Source organism: Pleurodeles waltl, chromosome 7 (assembly GCF_031143425.1).
Source record: "Pleurodeles waltl isolate 20211129_DDA chromosome 7, aPleWal1.hap1.20221129, whole genome shotgun sequence".
Taxonomy (NCBI): Eukaryota; Metazoa; Chordata; class Amphibia; order Caudata; family Salamandridae; genus Pleurodeles; species Pleurodeles waltl.
The window spans coordinates 88053057-88075608 of record NC_090446.1 but is presented as its reverse complement, the minus strand read 5'-3'; the positions used below and the strand labels follow the sequence as shown (position 1 = coordinate 88075608).

Below are 22552 nucleotides of genomic sequence, written 5' to 3'. Positions count from 1 at the left end.
TGTGTGATGCTCTTTAGATCATCCCAGTTCCAAAGTGCTACATGTAGGCTAATAAGTAGATCTGCAAAGAGGAGTTTTCCTGCATCCTGCAGTGGCCTAGGTAATGAGCCTGGAGGAAGACAAAGATGCCAGGTGCGTCCCAAATATGACAATAGCACAAATAGTGTTGAAGCAAGTATTTCCTGGATTAGCATATCTCTCTAAGAACCATAGCTTTCTTTGCATGGAATTGTTGGTTGAACTATCTCATTAATGTTAAGACTTTCCTGAGAGCCTAACATCAACCTAACCTGTCTAATATGTTGTATCCAGTAAATCTGTAAAGGCTCTTCCTTAATTTAGAGTGGTTTCTCTAAGTTGTTTCTAGCCATTCTATTCCACTTGTAGGCCCAGATGAACATAAGGATCAAATCCTGTATTTTCCTAATCCTGGATTTATAAAAAATAAAGAGTTTTTGCTTTAAACAAAAATGTTGGAAAGGACATTTTCACAAAACGAATTCTTCCTTTTTTGTTATTGCACATTGCAAGCTTCTGCTTTAGTTCCAGAAGAAATTTCCATAAAATGTTATTCTTCCATCTGCTCCCACATAGGTGTTAAATAAATATTCATATATTTAAAGCAGAGATTCTGGAATGTTAGTATGCAAGCACATAGACCTGGGTTTGTTCATATTGGTGGACAGCAACATCTTCAATAGGTTCCTTGCTAGGCCTGGTGGTTTAGATGTGTACATTATAATACAGTCAACACACATTGTTATCTTTCTGCTCCAATTATTGAAGTAGAATGGGGTCTAAACACTTCTGAGGAAACAGGGACATGGCGGTGCTGTCTTGTCTCCCTTGGAATATAGGTTTTATCAATACAGATTCTATTTTTTAACACTTTAGCATTGAAATTAGCAGACAGTTTATGAAAAACTGCAGTCTGCTTCCCACGTATATCAAAACGTTTCAGTACCTGCCACAAGAATGCTCAGTTTGTCTTATCAAAACCTTGAAGGCAAGGATTTTCATAACTGGGAAGCAAATTTATTTTGCTAAACTAAATGTCATGTTTCCCCTTCAAATGCTGGACAGGGTTTGCCATGGTATACCACCACCACATTGCATGGGTTATATCCCATGTCAAAAATATTGTCTCCACTACATCAACCTAACCACTGCAACATAAGCTACATAGATGTGGAAGTAATAATACTAAGTAGATATTTACCGTGATTATGCAGGTGAAGTAGTGATACAATATTATTGTGGGTTGATGTAATAATTATAGTACTATATGGTGACCAGGAGTGAAACTTTTCTGATTCTCGATAATAAAAGCAGGAAGCAGATGATTGAAACCACCTGAAACAATACTAGCAAGGACTTTGGTACTAGAGTTTAATATCAGTAATTTACTGGGTTTAGGAATTTGTTAAATAGTTGGCTTCAGGCCAGCAATAAGGAATGGCTCCATGCAGGTTACCATCAAATAATTGCCTGGTGATTCCTTTGTTCTATGGAATAATATCAGATATATCTCAGCTGTCAGACTGCCTATATCTTTGGGTTTACACTTCAATGAAGAGTTAATGACTTCACTGTTTTCTTGTTCCATACAGATGACTAATTACAACAGCTGCTCTGGAGCAATTGAATTACAGAGATAAAAGAGATTAAGTATTCCAGCTATGTACACTGTGTATGGTTTGAAAAAGTTTTTCAGATTTCAAAACCTGACACTTAAAGCGTTTAACTGATGTGAGAATTTTTGTTTTCAATTTATCACATATTGAGTTATAGCTGTCAAGCCGGAAGGCATCTCCTTTTTTTACCTTGCCTACTTCAATTGGTGCTGCCCTGCCTCTGAGAATGCTGCCTGAAACTTAGTTTAATATTTTTGTTTCTGATTTTGAATCAAATTCAATAACTTGGATTTAAATACTTCAGATATTCTCTGAAAGCAGCAGTTCATCACTTGCATTTAACTAATTTTCCAACTGGAACCACTCGTGCTTACTAATCCTGGTGAGTTCCCAAGAAAGTTCTTTCAGTGCGCAAAGGAAGGCTTTGAGAGTCCTGGAGAATATAGAGGGGACGGGTTTCCTATTATTCTCTATAAACAAAAGTCAGATTTAACTTTGAGCCCATCTTGGAAATATTGCCCATATTTCCCAGAAATGTATGAGAAACATGTAGTTATTGAGTTATTTCCTCAAAAACTTAAGAGATTTTGGGCACGATTATGAGTTTGGTAGTCCAGGGGCAGTCAAATTTATGGTGGCGGTGGGACTGCCGCACTCCTGGCAGTCCACCCGCCAGGTTGTCATCCTGGTGGTCGGACTGCAAGAAGACTGCCACCTCCGCCAGGATCAGGGATCCAGACGGGTTTGGTGTGGTCGGAGTCGCGGTCAGCCACAGTGGTGCCGAGTTTGGCACTGCCGTGCTGATCACGACTCCCCTTTCTGCAAGCCTTTCCATGTCGGTTGCATTGCCATGGAAAGGCTGGTGGAAAGGCAGTGCTATGTTGTGGCCAGTGCAGCCCTCCCCGCCAGCACCCTTGGAATGTGCTTTGTGTGCTATGCATATATTTCATGTTTTTTGTGGCTGGCCTCTTTATGTAGAGTGTTTGCACCCATCTTTCTTGAGAATGCTGCTACTCCTGCTTTTGTAAGTGTACCCACCTTCCTTTCTTGGTACTGTTTCTATGAACTGTGTCAGTGTGTCTATTGAGGGGCAAGCTGGATAGCTGTAGTTGATCAGGTAGTGGGACCTTATTTTTATATATCATAAGGGTTTGATGCTGCCTCTGTCATTTACAGTAATTAATATTCAACAATTATTCATATCATTTTTATATCCATTTTCATGTTCTTTTGGGATTCGGTGGCAGTGTATTTTTCCTTTGTACACTGCTTCTTCCAGGTGTTTAGTGGAAGAGTTGGCTTATCATGTTACTGATGCGGTCTCTGATTCCTGTGAGAGAAGCATGAGCTGCTAGGCTTTTCCTACCATCGTTTTCCTCCAATCAGATCATTCTCCCTGTTCCCCTCTTTCCAGGGTCTGGGGTTTTGGAACCATATAGGGTCCTTCCTTGTATACATCAATACTCAAATTACACTCTTTTTTCAGTGGTCTCTAAGTCCTGGTCCTTCTTCAATTGGTGAAACACAATCCCAGGCTTTGGTTTCCCCATAAAACCTCCTAGTCTTCAAATCATTACAGACTCCCCAATTATTTACAACACCAGGTGGACATTTCATATAGATTTTCAGTTGTCTCTTCTTTAATCTAGTCTGCTGTCTCAATTTCAGGTTATCCACGGCTTTACAATCTTGGGGATCCACTGTATCTTACCAAAGGAGCATTTTGCATACTTATTTGGACTACCTGACTGGGCCCATATATTTGGACTCTTCAAATGCCTACCATTTGTGGTGCTTAGGAGGTACAGCACCCTAAGGCTTATATTATTGAGAACTCGTGGACTGTAACTAATCAATCTACAATTCCAGTTCTTGACACTTCTCATAAGACAGCGCACCTACAGGGCAGTGCCATTCTCTTAACCCTAGGGCTCTGTCAGATACACTGATGGGACCCATTTTGGCAATCCTCAAATATGCCCTTTAAATGTAAGTCTCTGACATTCTCATGAGGTTTGCCTGAATGCCCAGACAAACAATGGGACCCATTAATGTGTTACGACTACTCCTGCTAAATGTAAAATGCTTCCAGTTCTTGGGACTCTGCCGATATACCCCCCCACCACCCTGTCCTGGTCTGCTGCTTTCAGGTACCAATTCTTAGAGATTGACCAGTGACTTAAATTAACTGTACTACACTTGGACATTTGTTCGGGTTTTCAGCTAATCTGTGGTATCTAGCCTTGTAGTCCTCTGAAATACAATACAGAACATTCCCATTCTCTGAGACACATTGATGCATCAAGTGAATTTATGGGACAGGAATCTTGGGGATTCTTGAATACATCATTTAACTACAGAACACTGATCTTCTTGGGGGCTCCTTTGGGGTACTCAGTCAGTATTTAGGACCAAATACTGTGGCCCTCAAATATCCCTTTTAACTGTAGGTCAGTTGGATCCTACTGTTCCTAGGCATTCCAGATACCCAGCTAAAATTTGAGACCTGTTATTGGCATGCCAGAGCCCTATGAATTCAATTTTAATTACATGTCACTCTGAGTTTCCCTTTCTGGTGGACTCCTTAGAGACATACAGTCAATATGAAGGATCCATTTTGGCACCCCCCACCAATTTGCTCCCATACTATTAAACCCTTCAGCACCCTACAATTGTTTTACACCTTCAAGTTACCGAAATAGCCACTGGGCCTCTCCCAGTCCTGATAACCCCCAAAATCCCCACACGCCTTGGTAGACCCTAGCATTCTCCAGTTCTCTTTGCATTCTTCTGATCTTCAGTCCCCATACTTTCCACTTACTGTCTTCTGCCCCTGTGCCTTTCTCCTTTCTGCAGTCACCGGTTCACCGGCATGTGTGCACCTGCACAATGTTGCGGCACTGCTTACACTTGACAGAGCAGCACCAGCGGAAGGTGCAACTGCAGCGCTCCACTACCTCAGTCTCAGCTGTGTGGAAGCCCCGACCACAGCACATCAGTTCACATCCATCAGTGGCGGGTGAGGTGCGGTTGCAGCGGCGGCCTGTGGTGCCTGGGACCCCATTTCTAGGGTCCTGGTGGCAGAAGTCTGGGCTGGGTGACAGGTAGATCAAATCCTGCATGGTATAGGGCTTGAAGTGGGCACTCTTGGGCACTAGAAGCTTGCGGGTAGCCACCTTCTGCTGCTGGACCTCCGTTGCACCCTCGAACTTCTCCTTCAGTACATTGCCCACCTTGCGGAAAGGTGGCATGACCTTCCAGCATGTGCGCACTTCACAAGATCCTGAGACGCCGTGGCACTTGCACTCTACCTTCATGTTGGACAAGATGGCCTGCAACAAGAAGAGTAGTAAAGAAACTGATTGCCATGGCTAATGGAGAAATACATTGGGACAGGCAAGAAAGAAGACAATGACAGAAGCAAAAATGGTGATAAAGCCGGCTGGACGGAACGCACTTTGCTATTCATATGGGAGGCCAGTGGCAGCAGTAGAGGCAGTTTAGGAGGTAACCAGAGAGGGCATACTGTGTCTAATGTGTATAATTGAGATCAGGAGAGATATTGATGGAGACTGCTAGATGGAAATCATCATGATGTCAGGCAAGCAATGACTGAGAGCCTGATTACGACCCTGGCAGTGTTCGGACTGCCAGGGTTGCGGCGGCGGGCGGTCTGACCGCCACCAAAGCGGTGGTCCGACCGCTTTGGCTGTGGTCTGACTACCACATAACGACCGTGGTGTTCGTGCCGCGGTTGGACCGCCACCACCTCCAGTTTTCCTCCAAAGGAGGGACTGGCAGTCCTAATCTGCCAGGGCAGCGCTGCAATCAACGCCGCCCTGGGGATTACGACCCCCCCTCTCTGCAAGCATTTATAAGGCTGGCAGAGACAGGGTGCAGGGTGCCCTAGAGGGAGCCTGCACTGTCCATTCATTTGGCATGGGCAGCGCAGGAGCCCCCTAGCCAGTCCCGTTGCTAAGTTCACTAGTTGCTTTGCACCCTACGCACTACAGCACTGCCACTGGTTCTATTATGAGCCAGCGAAAATGCTGTAGGCCTTTATCCGTTGAGCCTGCGGGAAGGTCGGCTGCACTGTCGGCAACCTGACCAGTGGAACTTCGGCGGACGGTTTTATAATGACCCCTTAAATATTTGCAAAAGAAATGGAGATGACTGGCGAAAGTAAACAATACGGTCAAGGAGAATAATGACCAGTCAGGGTAATGGAGATGGCTAGCAATGAGAAGCATAATGGTCAGAAGACAGACCAATCAGAACAGTGGAGATGGGATTAGCTAGACAGGACACTGAATAAAGATGGGCATGAATGTAGCCAATAAATCAACGAAATCGCAAGAGAGGATCAACTGTAGAATTAAGTAGGATTAGAGCAGTAGAGATGTTTATGTGGATGGCTAGAGAAGACACATACCAACAAACTCAAAGGGGATGAATAATGAGAATTAATGAGATCTGAGCAGCCAACAACTGTGGTTTAATTGTTTTCTTAATAGCTATTTGAATTCTGCTGTTTTGAAGACATGAGGAAAAATAGTTTTGAATGCCTCATAATTAGCAGAAGATTGTGCAACAAATAGTTCTAACACCTCTATCCACATCAGCACCCTCTTTCATCCTCCTATTTGCTGCATTCCTCTTAGAGTCTAAAATCTTAATGTAGGAACTTTTAGAAAGACGGGAGGGGGAAATGGTTCAAGCCTTCCACTCTAATGCAGTGGATTGAGTTTGTTATGTAGAATAATTTCATTTTAAGTTACCTAGTTTGTGCTCAGTAGGTGCACACACACTCTGAAAGAAGTGTTGTTTGGGATATTTAATTGCCCCCTTTGACTCCCTCATTACCTTTTTCAGTATTCCTCTTTTGCACTCCCTGCATGACAGTGTAGAGGCTGGACAAATATATTTTACTGTAATAAGTTAGGACAAGTACCTTAAAAGCATTTTTTAAATATCATAGTTAATAACGAAAAGTGCATTTATGTGCAGTTCATAAGTTACTATATTCAAAGTTAATTCTAATTCAAGTTCAAGTGAAATATTATTTAAACATTAATAATTTACTAAGGTAAAGAGAGTGATTTGATCACTCAAAATGCTCTAAGTACTTTGAGTCTTATTCACAAAGATAATTTGCAGTTTTGAGTAGGTTTACTACTTTTGCTTATTCACAAAAAGTGTAAGTTAATACTGAAAAAAATAGTATGTCCTGCGCTACACATGGCCAACCACTGGTACTGCAACACCTCTCTGAGGTAAATAATGGGCATAGGGAATTAAAATAAATCTCTACAAGAAATATGGTTGAATTAATATAAATTATTTAAAATAGTTAAAAATATAAATAAATACTTAAAATGTAATGTTAAAAATACAGAAAAATAGTACATGGTATTATTGAACTATACATTATTTTAAAACCCCATTTTGAATGTAAAAGTTAATGTAAGAATATTTTTATTAAACTATAGATTAATTTTCGTTATTTATATACATAATTTTACTAATTAAGGCATAATAAAAGAATATTTTTTCTATGGATGGGAATTCATTTTTTTATTTTAAACTTCGAAATATTCATTTTAATTTCATTTAATATATTTCCATTACTTAAAGACATAGTTCAGATTAAGTGAATAGTGCTTTCGCATTTGTATTTTGTTCTACATTTAACATAAATATCGAAAATGAACTTACATTAATATTTACAATAAAATATTTTTTATATTTATTTTCGAGTAAATAAACCTTCCTTTATTTTTCTCTATACTGTACCATGTGAAAATCTCTGCACCAAATGTGGAGTCTCCTTATGGTAAGTTATTTAAAAATATTTAACTCAAATTTAAATATTTTAAAAGATTTTTATATTTGATGTTAATGCACATTAACGTATACGTTTATTTTAAATGTAGAACAAAATCTAAGAAGGTTAAGTTAAAATAAATATAAAATTAATGGTAATATATTAAATTAAAATTATTTTTCTGAAGTTTAGATTAAAACATAAATTCCAACCAACAGATAAAAATAGAATTATTATTTATAATTATCAAAAGTGTTGTATCGAAATACTTAAAATAAAGTCATTATATTTGATAAAACATATTGTTGCATTTATTTCACATTCAAAATAGGGTTTTATTTTATAGTTAATTAATATATGTACTATTTTCATATATTTTTAATATTACATTATTTATATTTTGACTATTAAACAATTTAGGATCACATCATTCACAAAACGGTTTTATTTTAATTTACAGCATCCCTTATTTTCTATTGGAGCTTTCTCCATGGAAACAGAATGAGTAAAACTCTTTCATCCATCAGGCTTTAAATTTGTAAGTCATGAAGAATAGATCCCATTCTGTATCTTTCTGTGTGGTGTGTGGTATTATTGCATACACCAGTGTACTGTGTTTATTATGTGTACAACTGCGTCTACATAAACAAAAACTATTCCAGTACAATATGTGCTTGCTTGTCTGTTAAATGTAGGAGTGAAAATGTTGAAATGCAACTTATACCCATAATTATACGCTTTGCCTCAAAACTGCGGTAACACAGTTTTGAAGCAAAAAGTTTATCGCTGGCTTGTGTCATTTCACAACGCCAGCCGGGCGCCGTATTTATTGAGCCGGTGCTAAACTTGGGCTAGCCTCTTCAAAAAAGACGCTAGCCGGGTGGGGGTGGCAGTAGGGAAGGTGGGGATTGTGCGTCAGAAAATTACGCTAGCCTGGTTAGAGGTAAAAAAATGCCTCCAACCAGACTAGCACTGTTTCCCGTTGCACAATCACCAAAAACATGACTCCTGTCTTAGGAAAGACAGGACTCATACCCACCACACCAATGGCCAGCACAGGGGACAAGTGTCCCCTGGGGATCGCCACTGCACCCTGTGCCATACAGGGAGCCCCAAGTTAGGGCTCGATGGCAAAAAAACATAGAAAAAAAATACTTACCTGGACTCACCTGGGATGGGGTCCCCCATCCTCCGGTGTCCCTCTGGTGGGGGCGGGGTGTTTCTGGGGCTTGGGGAGGGCACCTGTGGACCCATTCCATGGTGTTTAACCATGGAATGGGTCCACAGGTCTCCTAACGCCTGGTCTGACCCAGGCATTAAATAATGGTGCTAAGCAAGCTTAGCCCCATTATTTAGCCCCTCCTCCCACCCGTGCATCATTTTAGCACTGGGGAATAAATATGGGGCTATGGGGATAGCACCGTTTTTTGGATGGGAACGCCTACCTTGCATCTCATTGATGCAAGGTAGGTTCATTCATCCAAAAAATGGTGCAAACTCCTATATCTTGACGTTAGACATGTCTAACATCAAAATATAAATATGGAGTTATGTTTGAGCCGAATCTGCGTAAAAAAAATGATGCAAATGCAGCGCAAAAAAGTATTAGTATGGGTCTCTGTACTTCTATCACTCTGTATACTAGTTCTTAATTTAGCTACTTCCTCTTTCACAATCTGTAAAACATTCTGACAAGTAGATAGAAAGATAGATAGATAGATAAATAGATAGATAGATAGATAGATAGATAGATAGATAGATAGATAGATAATATATATTAGTATAAAAGACAACAAACATAAATGCCAACTTTTTAAAGTTTGCACATGGCCTCTTAATTGCAGGGCATTGGACAAAAATACTTTTGAATGGCTATGGAAGGAAACTTTTACTAGTACCAACATTTACCAAAATAAGTATCTCACTCCAAAAGAAGGTACTTTGACAGCAAGAATGCACACATTTCTTTATACTCAACCTGTTCTGATGTTCATTATTGGAAAATACCATAACTGTGCAAATATGAACAATGTAGCCGATAGTTTAAAACAGCTGAATTTTTTTGATTGATTCCAGATTTATAACAATGTTTGAAGTTTGAAAAACAAATAAGAAAACGGACTCACACACAACCTGTAAAAAACTAGGGGCTCATTGCGAGTTTGGGGGTCCCAATGCGGGACTGCCAAACTCGCGGGGAGGATGCCACAACCTTAGGGGTGGTGCCCCGCTGCCCTGTTACAAGTTTTCCACCAGTCTAACTTGGCTGACCGGATGAGAACTAGAATTAGAGCGTTCCCGTCTGTCAGTCCGGTGGGAACAGTGCTAAGAGATGGCACTAAGCTCCCTTAAAGGAGCCGTGTGCTATCTCGTAGCACAGATGGGGCTGACCAGCACCCTCAGAATGTGCACTGTCCGCAAAGCAGACTGCGCATTCTGATATTGCTGAGCAGGGTGGTCCCTGCACTGCCTTTACGCCAGCCTTTTCATGGTTGGGTCACAGCCATTAAAAAACTGGCGGAAAGGTGGGTTGTAAGCAGTATGGCGGTGCTGAGTTATGCGTCGCCATGGCTGATTACAAGCCCGACCACCGTCATGCCGCCAGGAACCATGTACCTGGCCGGGACATCAGTCTTTTAACGGTCCGACTGCCAAAGTCGTAATTTGGTGGTCGGACCATCAAAGGTGCAGTGGTCCGACCGCCATTGCTAGTCTGGCGGTCTCGTAATGAGACCCTAAATATTTCATGTACGTCTACAAACAGTATAAATGTACAACTGTTCACCTGATTTACTAAACTTCTAGACACACTAGTGCCCAGCCTCTGATTCTTATAATATACTGGCATACAAATGTGGTATTGGCTGATAAACATCTGCTTTCCCTTATCTACACATTGTGTAAGTTAAACATGTTCAAGTGTAGGTGAACAGTGACATTTCAAATATATCTTTGGAATTGTTTTCCTTTTCTATTAATTTTCTGCTTTACTTTCCTTACTGAAAACCTGCATTAAGAATGCAGCACATCTTCTAGCCATTAAAATTGGACCATTAGGTGTACATTTTGAAGCACAAGTAAGTAGATGGAATTCAGTTGTAAATGTTTGTATCTGTTTTTATGTTGTTATCTGTGTGTTGGAAGTTAGTTTACACCCTGTCCAAGTAGGGACCCTCTCTCTCTGGTCGGGTAAGAGAGTCACCCACATAAAATAACCCCAGCTCATCCCCTTGATAGCTTGACACAAGCAGTCAGGCTTATCTCTGAGTCAATGTGTAAGGTACTTGTACCCACCCACAGAGTAACACAGTAAAAACATTACAAATGGACACCACACCAATTCACAAAGATAGCCAATATTTAGCTGAATAAATCAAGCCCAAATGACAAAAATCCAACATACATACGAAAAGATATACATTTTTAAAGTGAAACGAGTCTTAATCCATAGGAATCAATGAAAGTGTTGTTTTAGCACAAAGTACCTGGTATGTGCCTAAAATAAAGTAGCAGGAGAGGTGATGCATCAGAAAAGCAAGCGATGCGTTGATTCCTTACACGTAAGTGAGGCCGTGCATCGATTCTTTTCCCGCCCAGTAGGTGATGCGTCGATTCTTTCCCTGCAGGACAACAATGTGTCGATTTCTACCCACTCCACCTCGGTTCCTTGCACTGCAACAATGGATTTGCGCTGAAGCAGGCGATGTGTCAATTTCTCCAGCACTGCATTGGTTTTTCAGCTGCGGTGCAGGGGATGGATCGATTTTTCTGCTGCAGTAGCGTGGTGCGTAGATTTTTCTTTAGGTCACCAGCTTCCACTTCCGAGGGCCCAAGGACTAGATTTAGCACCACTTGGTAAATCAGGATTCTCAGCAGAAGAAGGCACTGGCAGATGAAGTATTTGATGTCCCTGAGACTTCACAACAGGAGGCAAGCTCAGTTCAATCCCTTGGAGAACCTTGGAAAGCAGGATGTAGAAAGCAAAGTCCAGTCCTTTCACTCCCAGGGCAGAAGTAGCAGCAGCAAGCCAGCACAGCAAATTATTAGGCATAGTGGCAGCTCTCCCTGGTAGAACGTTCTCAGTCCAGAAGTGTTCTGAAGTTGTGGGGTCAGCAGTCCAATACTTAAACTAATTTCTGCCTTTGAAGTAGGCAAACTTCAAAGGAAAGTCTTTGTAATGCACAAAACCCCGTCTCTCCCTGTCCTGGTCCCTGACACCTTCCAGGGGGTTGGAGACTGCTTTGTGTAAAGACAGGCACTGCCTTATTCAGGTGCAGGTGTTACTCTTCCCACCACTCTAGCCGAGGAAGCCACATCAGGATATGCAAGACACACCTCTGCTCCCTTTGTGTGACAGTCTAGAGTAAATTTGCAAACAGCCCAACTATCAGTCTGACACATACATCTATTCAGCAGCCAGGCAGAGGCACAGATTGGTTCAGCATGAAAATGCCTACTTCCTAAAAGTGGCATTTTCAAACTTATAATCTAAAAAACAACTTTACCGAAAGATATATCTTTGAATTGTGAGTTCAAAGACCCCAAACTCCATACCCAATGGGAAACTGCACTTAAAAGATATTTCAGGGCATTGGCCATGTTAACCTATGAGAGAGATTGGCCTTGCAGTAACGAAAACCGAATTTAGCAGTATTTCACTTTCAGGACACGTAAAACACAGCCATACATTTTCTACCTTTTAAATACACTGCACCTTGCCCAGGGGGCTGCCTTGGGCTTACCTTAGGGATGACTTACATGAAGTAAAAGGGAAGGTTTGGGCATGGCAAGTGGATTCACATGCCAGGTCGAACAGGCAGCAAAAACTGCGCACACACACACACACACTCTGCAGTGGCAGGTCTGAGCCATGTTTACAAGGCTACTCATGTGGCTGGCACAATCAGAGCTGCAGGTCCACTAGTAGCATTTGATTTACAGGCCCTGGCACCTCTAGTGCACTGTACTGGGGACTTACTAGTGAATCAAATATGTCAATCAGGAATAAACTAATTACCAAAACAATTTAGACAGAGAGCATTTGCACTTTAGCATTGGTTACTAGTGGTAAAGAGTCCTAAAGCCAAAAAAAAAGGTCAGAAACAAAGAGGAGGAAGGAGGCAAAACATTTGGGGATGAATCTGCAAAAAGGGCCAGGTCCAACAGGTTCACTGGCTTTGCATTTCACTGGCTGCTTCTCTGACACTCAGCGCTTAATTAGTAAAAAAAGAAAAAAATCAGTTCCAGGGCTCTCATCAAGAGGCTACTGCAACTTACAACACACATTGCCCCTGATAATAGTAATGGCACAACTACTAACCATCACACTCCTACAAGTGTGACAACACAGACTATTCCGGGCCCTCAAAGCTATAAGAATGGCTTGGGCGGCAGGTAATAGTAATTTTAATGCATATTGAATTAATAATTAACTGTTGTTGTGGTCATCTCTGAATTAGCCAGACAGCGCCACCTTGTGGCGGACTGTGACAAGGGGCGGTGTTGACAATTAAGTGCTGGTGCCGAGCACCAGAAACCACTGGCTCAAATTAAGCACTGCTGTTACTTCACTCATTAAGCCGACTTCTACTTACTCGAGGAAACTTTGCTATTGGAAATCTATGCATACTTTCCATATGTTACATATGAAACTATGTTTTGCAAATGCCTTATTATAAATCCCTGATTTTTCTTCTTTCAAGCAATAGTACACGGGAAGGTACATCAGGATTGGTGAGGCCTTGTCTAAATTATATGTATTCCACTTCAGATCGGAACAAGTTGCTGGTAGATTTATTTGCAGCAATGATATTTTTTTATGACGGATGCCTCTTCCTTGATATAGTGCTTCTCCGTGTTGTAATAATTAACATTCCATTGTTGCTTCTGGTTTGATGTTGTGAATTTAGTTCAAGAGGTCAATGGAATAATTGGGTGAAACCTATGAAAGATGATATAATCTTGTAGGAAGTAAAAATGTTTATTTGGGGTAGCTGTAACACTAAAAGATACTTGGCTGCAAGTTTACAAGTTTTTTCCTCACAGCAAGAAAGAATCAGCCTGTGAGGGAGAGGTGGTTTTGATAAATGACCAAACTGTTCATCCCAGAGAGCTCAGACTGGATTGTAAATATGTGATTGTTCAGTTGACTATCTTTCTAAATATGTATTATTTAGATGTGTCGTAGAATTCACCACTTAGGCCGTTGTGAAGTGTCTGAAGGGATGTTTTATTTGTAAATGATTTCCCATGTACAACTACTGATAATGGTATCCAATTCACTTCTGATGAAAGGACTGTTTTTTTTCATATTCTGGTATCATGCACAAACACACTGTAACACTCACCTGACAGTAGTGGCCTTGCTGAAAGGGTTAACAGAAATTTGTGTGATGACTGTAAATGACTGAAGTGAACAGCAGTTGTGTTAATAACTTAATTGAAGAGAAAATGTTGTCTGGCCATTGTCCAGCACATTCTACCATGGATTTTCGCCATTTGAATTGTTAATTAATTGAATTTGTCGATTGGATTTTTGCCCCATTTGATTATCACTTTACAGTCCAACTAAGACTGATCTCGATATGTATGAAAAAACGAAACCAATGTATTTTCTAAGCAACTGAAGAATAAGGGCCCTATTGCGGCTTTGGTGGTCGTACCACCAGTCCGCTGTCGCGGCAGTCGAGAGAATGCCCCAAGCTGGTGGCATCCGACCGCCACATTACGACATTCTTGCGGGGCTAGCAGTGTGTTGGTGGCACAGTCAAGACGGCAGCCTGCTTCAGCTCAAGGAGAGAGCCTGAAGCCAATGCCGGCTACACTGCTGCACCACCAGCAATGCGGGCGCACTACATCCAGGCACCATGTGGTGCATGGCAAACAGTGTACACGCTGACATTGCAGACATAGGTGAGAACAACATATGCCCCAGGCACAATCCACATGGGTTTAATCACCCTGGGGCCCATTTTTTGTGGCCCTTTACCTGCCTTTCTGCTAGCCTTTTCATGGCCGTGTCACCTCCATGAAAAGGTCGGTGGAAAGGCAGGTCATATTACACACTGTGGTGCCAAGCCGGCACCGCCATCATTGACCACCATTGTCCCTACTGCCGCTGCTGCGGTAGCTCAAATGTTGGCGGCGGTCTGACTGAACAGATCGTAATTTGGCAGTTGGACCGCCAAAGGCGGTACAGGAGTCCCAAGACCGCCGAAGTCGTAATCACCCCTTAAGTCTTGGTTTGACTCCAATAGAGCGGTCAAGGATTCTGTCATTATTAAAGGTGACTCAGTCAATTTAATAAAATGCCCATTTTGTTCACGCTGGTATGTTGACGTATTCTTTCCCTCTTAAAGTGATTTATTTAGCAAAATCCTTAGCCAAGTTAGATAATAGAAACTAGCGGAATCTTAACAGAAACATTTAAGGAACATGAATGAAAGGAATTTGCAAGTGCAAATTCTGTCAGGAACATTATATTGGCTAACAGTAATGTATAGGTTGATGTGGGTCATTGTGGGCACAATAGTGTTGATATTTCCACAAATGAGGACCTCGATGTCTCAGATTTTAAGTTTGCACTGTACTCCATCTGAGCCTAGGCTTGGAGAGTCCATTGTTTGTGCTGACAAACAGTTAGTAAATCCTCAAAGTAAAGAATATTTAACAGGTTTACAAAGTCAAAGAGTTGTTCAGTGAAGTTCTAGAAAAGTGTCTCAACATCATTGGCGGCAGGTGACATTTGAAAGTGGTGGGGCTTAAAAATTGGGTATGATTTTTATAAAGCGAGTGAAGCGAGCAAGCTTAATGTGCAAACGTGGGGTCCAAGGTAAGTCCTTCTCTCAAGAATTTTTTTTTAAAAAGATTGACAAATGGTGCATTTGAAAGCAAATGAATTTAGTGAGAGAAAAGGGTTTAAAAAGCAGTGGAAACGTATAGTCTTGAAATACTAAACACAATGAAAACTGGGCCATATCTTACTGCATTAATATGTTCAACATTTACTATAATGTGCAAATTGTACAGCGCAACAACTTGAGGCCCTTTAAAGTGTGTGCTTGCCTAGTGTTTTGCACTGCAGCATCAACGTTGGAAGAAAATGCTCTAACCAGGCATCAGTAGGCAAACACAGCTGCTGGCTGTAATCAATCATACAGAAATACGTGCAGACAGGTCTTTAAGTGAGATGAAAAAAGTGTGGGGTCTGGAGTGTTTGTTTGTCCAAAGTTCAAGGTTTGGTTGGTGGGGGATTCCTTGGCAGTATCATTCATGGCATTGCAGCCATTCTAGATGCACATTTATGTCTGTTTGGGCACTATGCAGGTGTGTTATCCCATTGACGTAGAAATCCAAGTTTGAATCTATCCAGGGTGCTTATGCACAAGTTTCTATATGTTTCAGAGATGCTTATATGATCTGTGTGAAAGAGTTGAGCATGTGTTGGTGTCTCTGTATGCAGTACACTTTTTGGTAGGTGCATTGATGCATCTCTCAATGTCACTTTTCATAACTGGTACAAATGCATCTTTTTACTTGATTGTACGACGCAGTATCAAAACTGAGAGCTTCCTACTATCCAGGTGCATGCAAAGATATGCAATCATTCAGAGTATGTTGGGTTGTATGTGTCTGATGCAGACAATTGTTCTATAGTCAAACCAGTGGATCTAAGGATGTGTGATCGCAGGATGAATGTGTGCATGCCGCATGGATGACTCTTTGCATCCCCAGCTAAAGTGCACAACTGCTTCTTCACTCCCAGCATCTGGCAGGCGGCAAACCCAACCTTGTTTTGACTGCAGAACACTGTATCCAAGATGTTGAAAAATAAAGGGGCATATTTATACTTGTTTTGCGCTGAATTTGCATCATTTTTTTACGCACATTCAGTGCAAAACTAACTCCATATTCATGCTTTGGCGCTAGACCCGTCTAGCGCCAAAGTTATGAAGTTAAAGTCATTTTTTGGATGTGGAAACCTACCTTGCGTCAATGAGATGCAAGGTAGACGTTCCCGTGCAAAAAATGACTCTATGGCTTTAGCACCATATTTACCCCCGTCCTAAAATCATGCACGGGGAGGAGGGTTCAAATAATGGTGCAAAGCTTGCTTTGCACCCTTATTTAACACCTGGGTCAGGGCAGGCGTTAGAGTGAACACCATGGAATAAGCTCACAAGTGTCCTCCCCAGGCCCCAGGGATACCCACACCAGAGAGACTGCGGAGGATGGGGGACCCCATCCCAGGTAAGTATAGGTAAGTATTTTATTTTATCTTTTAAAGTGCCATTGGGGGCCCTAAAATACCCCCCCCCCCCCCACATGGCCCTGGTGCAATGGCCATGCCCAGGGGGCAATGGTCCCCTGTTCTGGCCATTGGGGTGAGGGCATGACTCCCGTCTTTTCTAAGACAGGAGTCATGTGGTATGGATGGTTTTGAGTGAGAAAATGATGCTGGGCTGGTTAGAGTCATTTTTTTTACTCTAACCTGCCTAACTTTATTTTGTTGGTGCAAAACTGCCTTCTCCCATACCGCAACCCCCACCTGGCTAACGTCATTTTTTTTACGTTAGCCATTTCTTTGCACCGGCTTGCACCATTCCATAAATATGGTGCCCTGACGGTGCTCAGGAATGGTGCAAGCTGGTGCAAAACTTTTTGATGCAAAACTGCGTTAATGCAGTTTTGCACCAAAAAGTATAAATATGCCCCATAATGTGCTATCCCAGGCAAGGAGGACCAGCAAAGAAAACAGATGCTGGAGCAGCAAGCCAACATTTTCATACTGGTGGACACACAAAGGTCAGAATGTCTCTGCCTAATGCGCTTTTAATCAAATCTGCCAGCTGTTGCCCAAAGTGCCAGGAAAGCTGTCTCTCAACAACTTTCAAGCAAAGACTGCATCCACAAGAGACAGTTGCAGACTCACTCTCTGACCTTCTCGTACTTTCACTGCAGTCCAGTCATCTCAGCACAAATGACTGTCTTCAAAGCCTGATTGCAACTCCTATTACATTGTATCATGTATACACAGTTCATAAACCGCGGATTGATAAACATTCTGACCAATCATATGTTGAATCACCACAGGAACCCTCCTTCACGTCAGCCATTTAGATGAAGCAGTTGGGTTTACAAAAGCTTCCAGCAATCCACTCGCTCCTCAGTCAACTGCAAATGAAATCATGCACCTAGCTCACCCTTACAATATGTGCTTTAGACAGATAATAGGTTTAATTGGCAGTGAACAGCATCCTTTTTGGGTTACCACAATCCTTTCGATGGAGGAAGGTGTTAAAAAATCACCCAAACAAGTTAGGGATCTCACTCGTATTCATTAAATGGACAAATGAAAAATGCATATTTCTTTCACTTATCCCAAATAACAGAGCTAGCTGGGCGACTTGCTACCTGTACTGTTTCCCATTCCAATATGGCTGCTCTACGATTTTTTCAACCTTTAATGGCTGTTCTGGATTTACCCAATCCAAAATGGGTGTTCTGCATCCTAAAACACAAAATGGTGCCTTTGTCATTTCCCAGTATGTAGTGAGTGCTTTGCAATACCACAGAGGAATGTCAGTCCAAATCGAAGATGGCTGGTCTCTAACTTCCCAACGCAAATGACCCAAATCTTCTGGTAGTCACTCGGGCTTTAGGGCCATATAGGGGCCTCCAATCCACCCTCACCACCTCTCTCTGAACACACAACCACTCACAGAAGGATTTAGAACTGTTGGAAGAGCGTGCGTGGGGAGGGAATAGGAGCAATAGAGAAGAGGGCAGAGTACAACCAGTTCAGATGGTTAAAGTGCTTGTGATGGGAGGGCAAGTGGACCTTGTGAAACGCAGGAGATGCTCTGTATGCTTGGCTCACAGCACAGTTCCCTTGCCTCATACTCACCCGTCTGCCAGCCTCGTTGTTGTGGAGGTTCATGAGGGCCCGACTGGAAAAGACCCCGCGACTCCTTTCGGGATTATCTACAAAGCTCTGAGAAAAGGCAATCCCATAGGAGAGGTTATCCGAGCAGCCGGACCACTGAAAGCCTGAAGAGGGAACGAAGAGAAGAGTCAGTCAAGGAAGAGCTGCACTGATCATGTCCTGTGAATATGTAGTATTTTAGTCCCAACCCCTGTTACACCGTCCCCAAAGGATAAAACTGAGCATTCATTCGCCAGCACTGTCAGCCCCTTCCTTGGTCTAGGACATGTAAAGGGCTCAGTCTGAAGCTCTACCAGCCCCCCTTTAGGCCTAGAATATGGAGACAGCCTCAGCAGCAGGGATGGATCTTGTTGTGAGTATGGTGCTGATGCTGGGAGGGCACACACCTGGAGGGTGTTCGGACAGTAATTCTCAGTGAAACTGGGACTGTCCCGCTATGTCCTGGCGCACTGCGTGCAGAGCGCGGGACAGAACTAGAAAGCCACCATGATGGGGACGAGATGAGGTATGGGGCTTCCACCACCTTCTCTGACACAGGGTGGCTGGACCACTGCTCCAGTGCGCACGGGGCCTATTGACTGTGGTAGGCAACCACCCTGAGTCTCTGTCATGGAGAAATAGGGTCTGCTGATTTTCCCACGTAATGAACCACACAAAAGCGACAAGCCTGTGCTGGGGGGGAGATACTGCCAAGTAAAGCAACTGTGGGATTGGAGAGTGGGGGCCCTTATCTGAAAGTATCTGAAATAGCTTTGAAACATGAGATTTCTTATTGTATTTACTCTGATATTTAATTGAGAAGATATGAAAGAAAAGGGTTTTTTTCTCAATGCATGTCTTCAACTCCCGTACTTTGAATTGTGACACATATTATTCAGAAGTTAATAATATTTGGTTTTCTTTCATTGTTCCACGTACCAACAGGCCTTAACATAGTCAGTAGGCTTGGCTTTATTGTGCTAGCACACATAAACACACATGCTGTTTACATGAGTTGCATGCACAAATGCTGTCTAACGATCATAGCAGCCCTATTGACTTTGCCAATGCTGGGGAAAAGTTGAAAAAAGTATTGCTTTCCTGGTATGATACAAAAAGATAATAAATATTTGACTTTGACAAACAGTGTGATAATTGAGTGTGCTTTTCAGTTGCAAACTGGTCCCTCATGCATTCCAATAGAAGGAGGAATGATACACCAAACAGCCAATAGCATGAGGTGAGAGAGTACTAATTCAGTGGCAGGAGCCAAAGCTTACTACATGTATGTCAAAGACTAGGAAGCAATAAGTCTTGCATACCGCTGGCATGTCAAACCACTCCTAAAAATGAGGGACGGGCGCAGCTGTCTAGCCACTCAGGCCCAGATGTATGAGGGCCTAGCGCCATTCCAATGCCACATTAGCGGCATTTTTTTTTACGCTAATGTGGCATTGGGAGGCCAAAAATGACGCGCCATATTTACAAAATGTGTAACCCCTTGCGCAACATTATGCCTGCTCCAGGCATAATGTATGCAAGGCGGCGTTCCGGCACTAGTGGGGCCGAAAAATGGCACAAAGAAATCTAAGAGGTTTCTTTGAGTCATATTTAACAGTATTTTTAACGAATGCTAAAAGCAGGCGTTAAAAAGAGGCACCCATTGTTTTCACTGGGCCTCTGGGTGCTATGCAGGATTAGCATAAACAATTATGAGGCTAGTCCCCCTGACTACCGCCATGGTGCGTCGTGTTTTAAATAAGGCTCACACATGGTGGCGTAAGTGGGGCGCAAGAAAAGTGGTGCTGCAGTAGGTGCAGCGCCACTTTTCATAAATCTGTCCCTACATTTCTGAAATCTGCAAGGCATGTTCCTTTAAAAAATAGCAGCCCTATAGAGAACAGGTGATATTTTACAACAAGGAGTGCAAGGACCATCTTGAAAGCTACTTGTACTGCCTTGCTAAAGGTTTAGAAGTCATACAGAGATGGTGTCCGTTACATCTACCCTGGACTTGCTGACAAGGGCATGAGAGGTACCTTTAAAGGCTTGACAGTCATGCTGAGAAGTGCCAATACCAGGGCTTATTTTGAGCCGGTGGTTGCAGCTGGGGCCCACTGGGACTCTTTTAAGAGGGAGATAAAAGGAAGAGGGGAAGAGATGTCACTGGGGTTAACTGTGTGTAGAATTCCAGTGAATTAGGGCCAGATGTAGCAAAGGTTTTTACCCATTCTGTGTCTATGGGAAAAAGTATTCGTACATATGGCCCTTAGTGAGAAAAGCATTTAGTTCTAATCAAAAGGTTATGTTTCACGTGGTTCGAAATTGCCCATTGTCATTGAATTTGACATCAATTCAAGCAATTTCAATCGAATATATATTCAGCATTAGTCCAAACCCAATGCTAACCCCTCACTGCACCCTAGACTTATCCTTCACCCCAATCCTAACTATAAAACTATCTAACTCTCCCCCATCCTTTATTCAAACCCCTTCAATTTATCTTTCGAGCTCTTCTCACTGCTCCTTTTCCCACTAATTATTTTTCAAACAATGTTCTTAGAACATCAGAACTGATCACTTATCACTGCCACTGAGAGATAATTGACACAGAATTAAGATTTATGAATGTTAAAATACACGTGTTGATATTAACCACAGAAAGTTCATTTGTCTTAACATGGTAATAAAATAAGGACCCTGTAATTTTGAAGCTGTTTGGCTGCAACTCAATAATGCGCCCAGTAGATGGCAGTACTATCAAGCAAAAGGCCAAAATTCCCCAACGAAAAATATTTCAAAAAAGATAAAACGTGGGGGAAGAGGAGACAGACAACTGATTACTTAGTAATTGCTGCCAACTGAGAATGACTAATGCTGGGAAAATATAAGGCTGCATACTGGCTGCTGCATCCGGTTTACAAGTTTCCACGGTTACTCAAGCTGTAATCAAATAGTCAGTACCCTAAATGCAAAAACGAACACGGCACAATTGCGTCATTTAGTCCCGGGGGAACTTGGTGGGGGGGCACTGACTTCTGCTTCTATGGCGACGGATCACTTGCCATACTTCAAGATTCCCTGCTGCCTTGTGCGCTCACAGTGCAACTTCCAAAGTGGGAACTTCAAAAAAAAAAAAAAAAAAACAATGGTCGTGACTTTCAGGGAGATTTCTTCCTGTGGATCAAGGCTACTGTTTGTTTCCACTTCCTGTGACTGCCAGGGCTCGCATGACCGACCTGAGCGAGGAAAACCACTGAATGACGCATACATGTTTCCATTTAAAGGTGTATTTAGGGCGGGGCGACCATCACTGTGATCTGGCGACCAAATGGCTGATGGGCTATTAGATCAAGGGGTTCCACTGGTGAATCCATTGTGGTTTCCTTACTTCTAAATGGGGTGGGGGGACTGTGAGGTTGACAGATGATCAAGCTGGCATTTTTGCAGATATCCTGCACTTTCTGGCCTGCACATGAGGCCTTTAGTCTGGAAGTGCTCACTGACAGCTGACAACCCCACCCTATATCCTTGTCTCAGGTATACAGTTTTCCAGCTCAGTCACTTGCTGGTCAGGTACCTTCTGGGCTGATTCCGCGCACCTTACGGTCACACCCACATTTTTCCAGCTCGCTGCGAGTGCACGCCCGCGTCACAGCAAATGCGACCCCGGCTGAGGCCATGGCATGGACAAAGGCTGACTCCCGCGTCCCTGCAAGACCAAGAAAGAGACCAGGTTTTTTTTCCCAAAACTGACACAACAATGAAAAGTGATCAACAAGGAGGCTTCTGGCTTGGTCCATCCCTTGGGGGACTTCACAAGCCCAGAGCCATCAAGAGCTCACCTTGCATTATAAGCTTCCCGAAGACCTGCACCCCATCAAGGGTGGAGCAGTTCCATCGTCGATTGTAGAACTGGTGCTGGCACTCCTCGATGGCCATCTCTGCGCCCCGCTTGACCGACTCCATGGCCTCCACCTGTCGCCGGCAGAGCTGCAGCTGGCCGTCTGTCAACCCTTTCAGTTGGCTGCAGACGTCCCGGTCCCGCAGTGCGCGTAGGGAGGGCTGCTTGGCCATGTACCTACGAGATAATGCAAAAAGCTGGGTTAGGAAAATACAGAGCCCTGAGGTGACCATCCTTGATGCAAACACCAAAAGAATCCAGAGGAA

At 42.7% G+C, this 22552-nt stretch overlaps 1 protein-coding gene across 1 annotated transcript; it reads right to left on the bottom strand.

Annotated features, from left to right (window-relative positions):
- Positions 1 to 4425: 4425 nt before the first annotated feature.
- Positions 4426 to 22456, bottom strand: LOC138247204 (protein Wnt-4-like). Its single transcript, XM_069201946.1, has 4 exons — positions 22228 to 22456; positions 21963 to 22094; positions 18365 to 18507; positions 4426 to 4966 (listed from the first exon to the last, which is right to left on the bottom strand). The coding sequence occupies exons 1-4, from the start codon at positions 22349 to 22351 to the stop codon at positions 4499 to 4501; spliced, it is 867 nt and encodes a 288-aa protein (XP_069058047.1). The 5' UTR covers positions 22352 to 22456; the 3' UTR covers positions 4426 to 4498.
- Between the last annotated feature and the right edge of the window lie 96 nt (positions 22457 to 22552).

What these genes read in the sequence shown, in the direction of transcription:
- LOC138247204 (XM_069201946.1), bottom strand. Translation starts at nt 22,351, where the DNA reads ATGGAGTCGGTCAAGCGGGGCGCAGAGATGGCCATCGAGGAGTGCCAG. An exon ending in GCGCGGAATCAGCCCAGAAG is followed by an intron (nt 18,508 to 21,962) that starts GTACCTGACCAG and finishes TTCCCTCTTCAG; the next exon opens with GCTTTCAGTGGTCCGGCTGC. An exon ending in ACAACGAGGCTGGCAGACGG is followed by an intron (nt 4,967 to 18,364) that starts GTGAGTATGAGG and finishes TTCTTGTTGCAG; the next exon opens with GCCATCTTGTCCAACATGAA.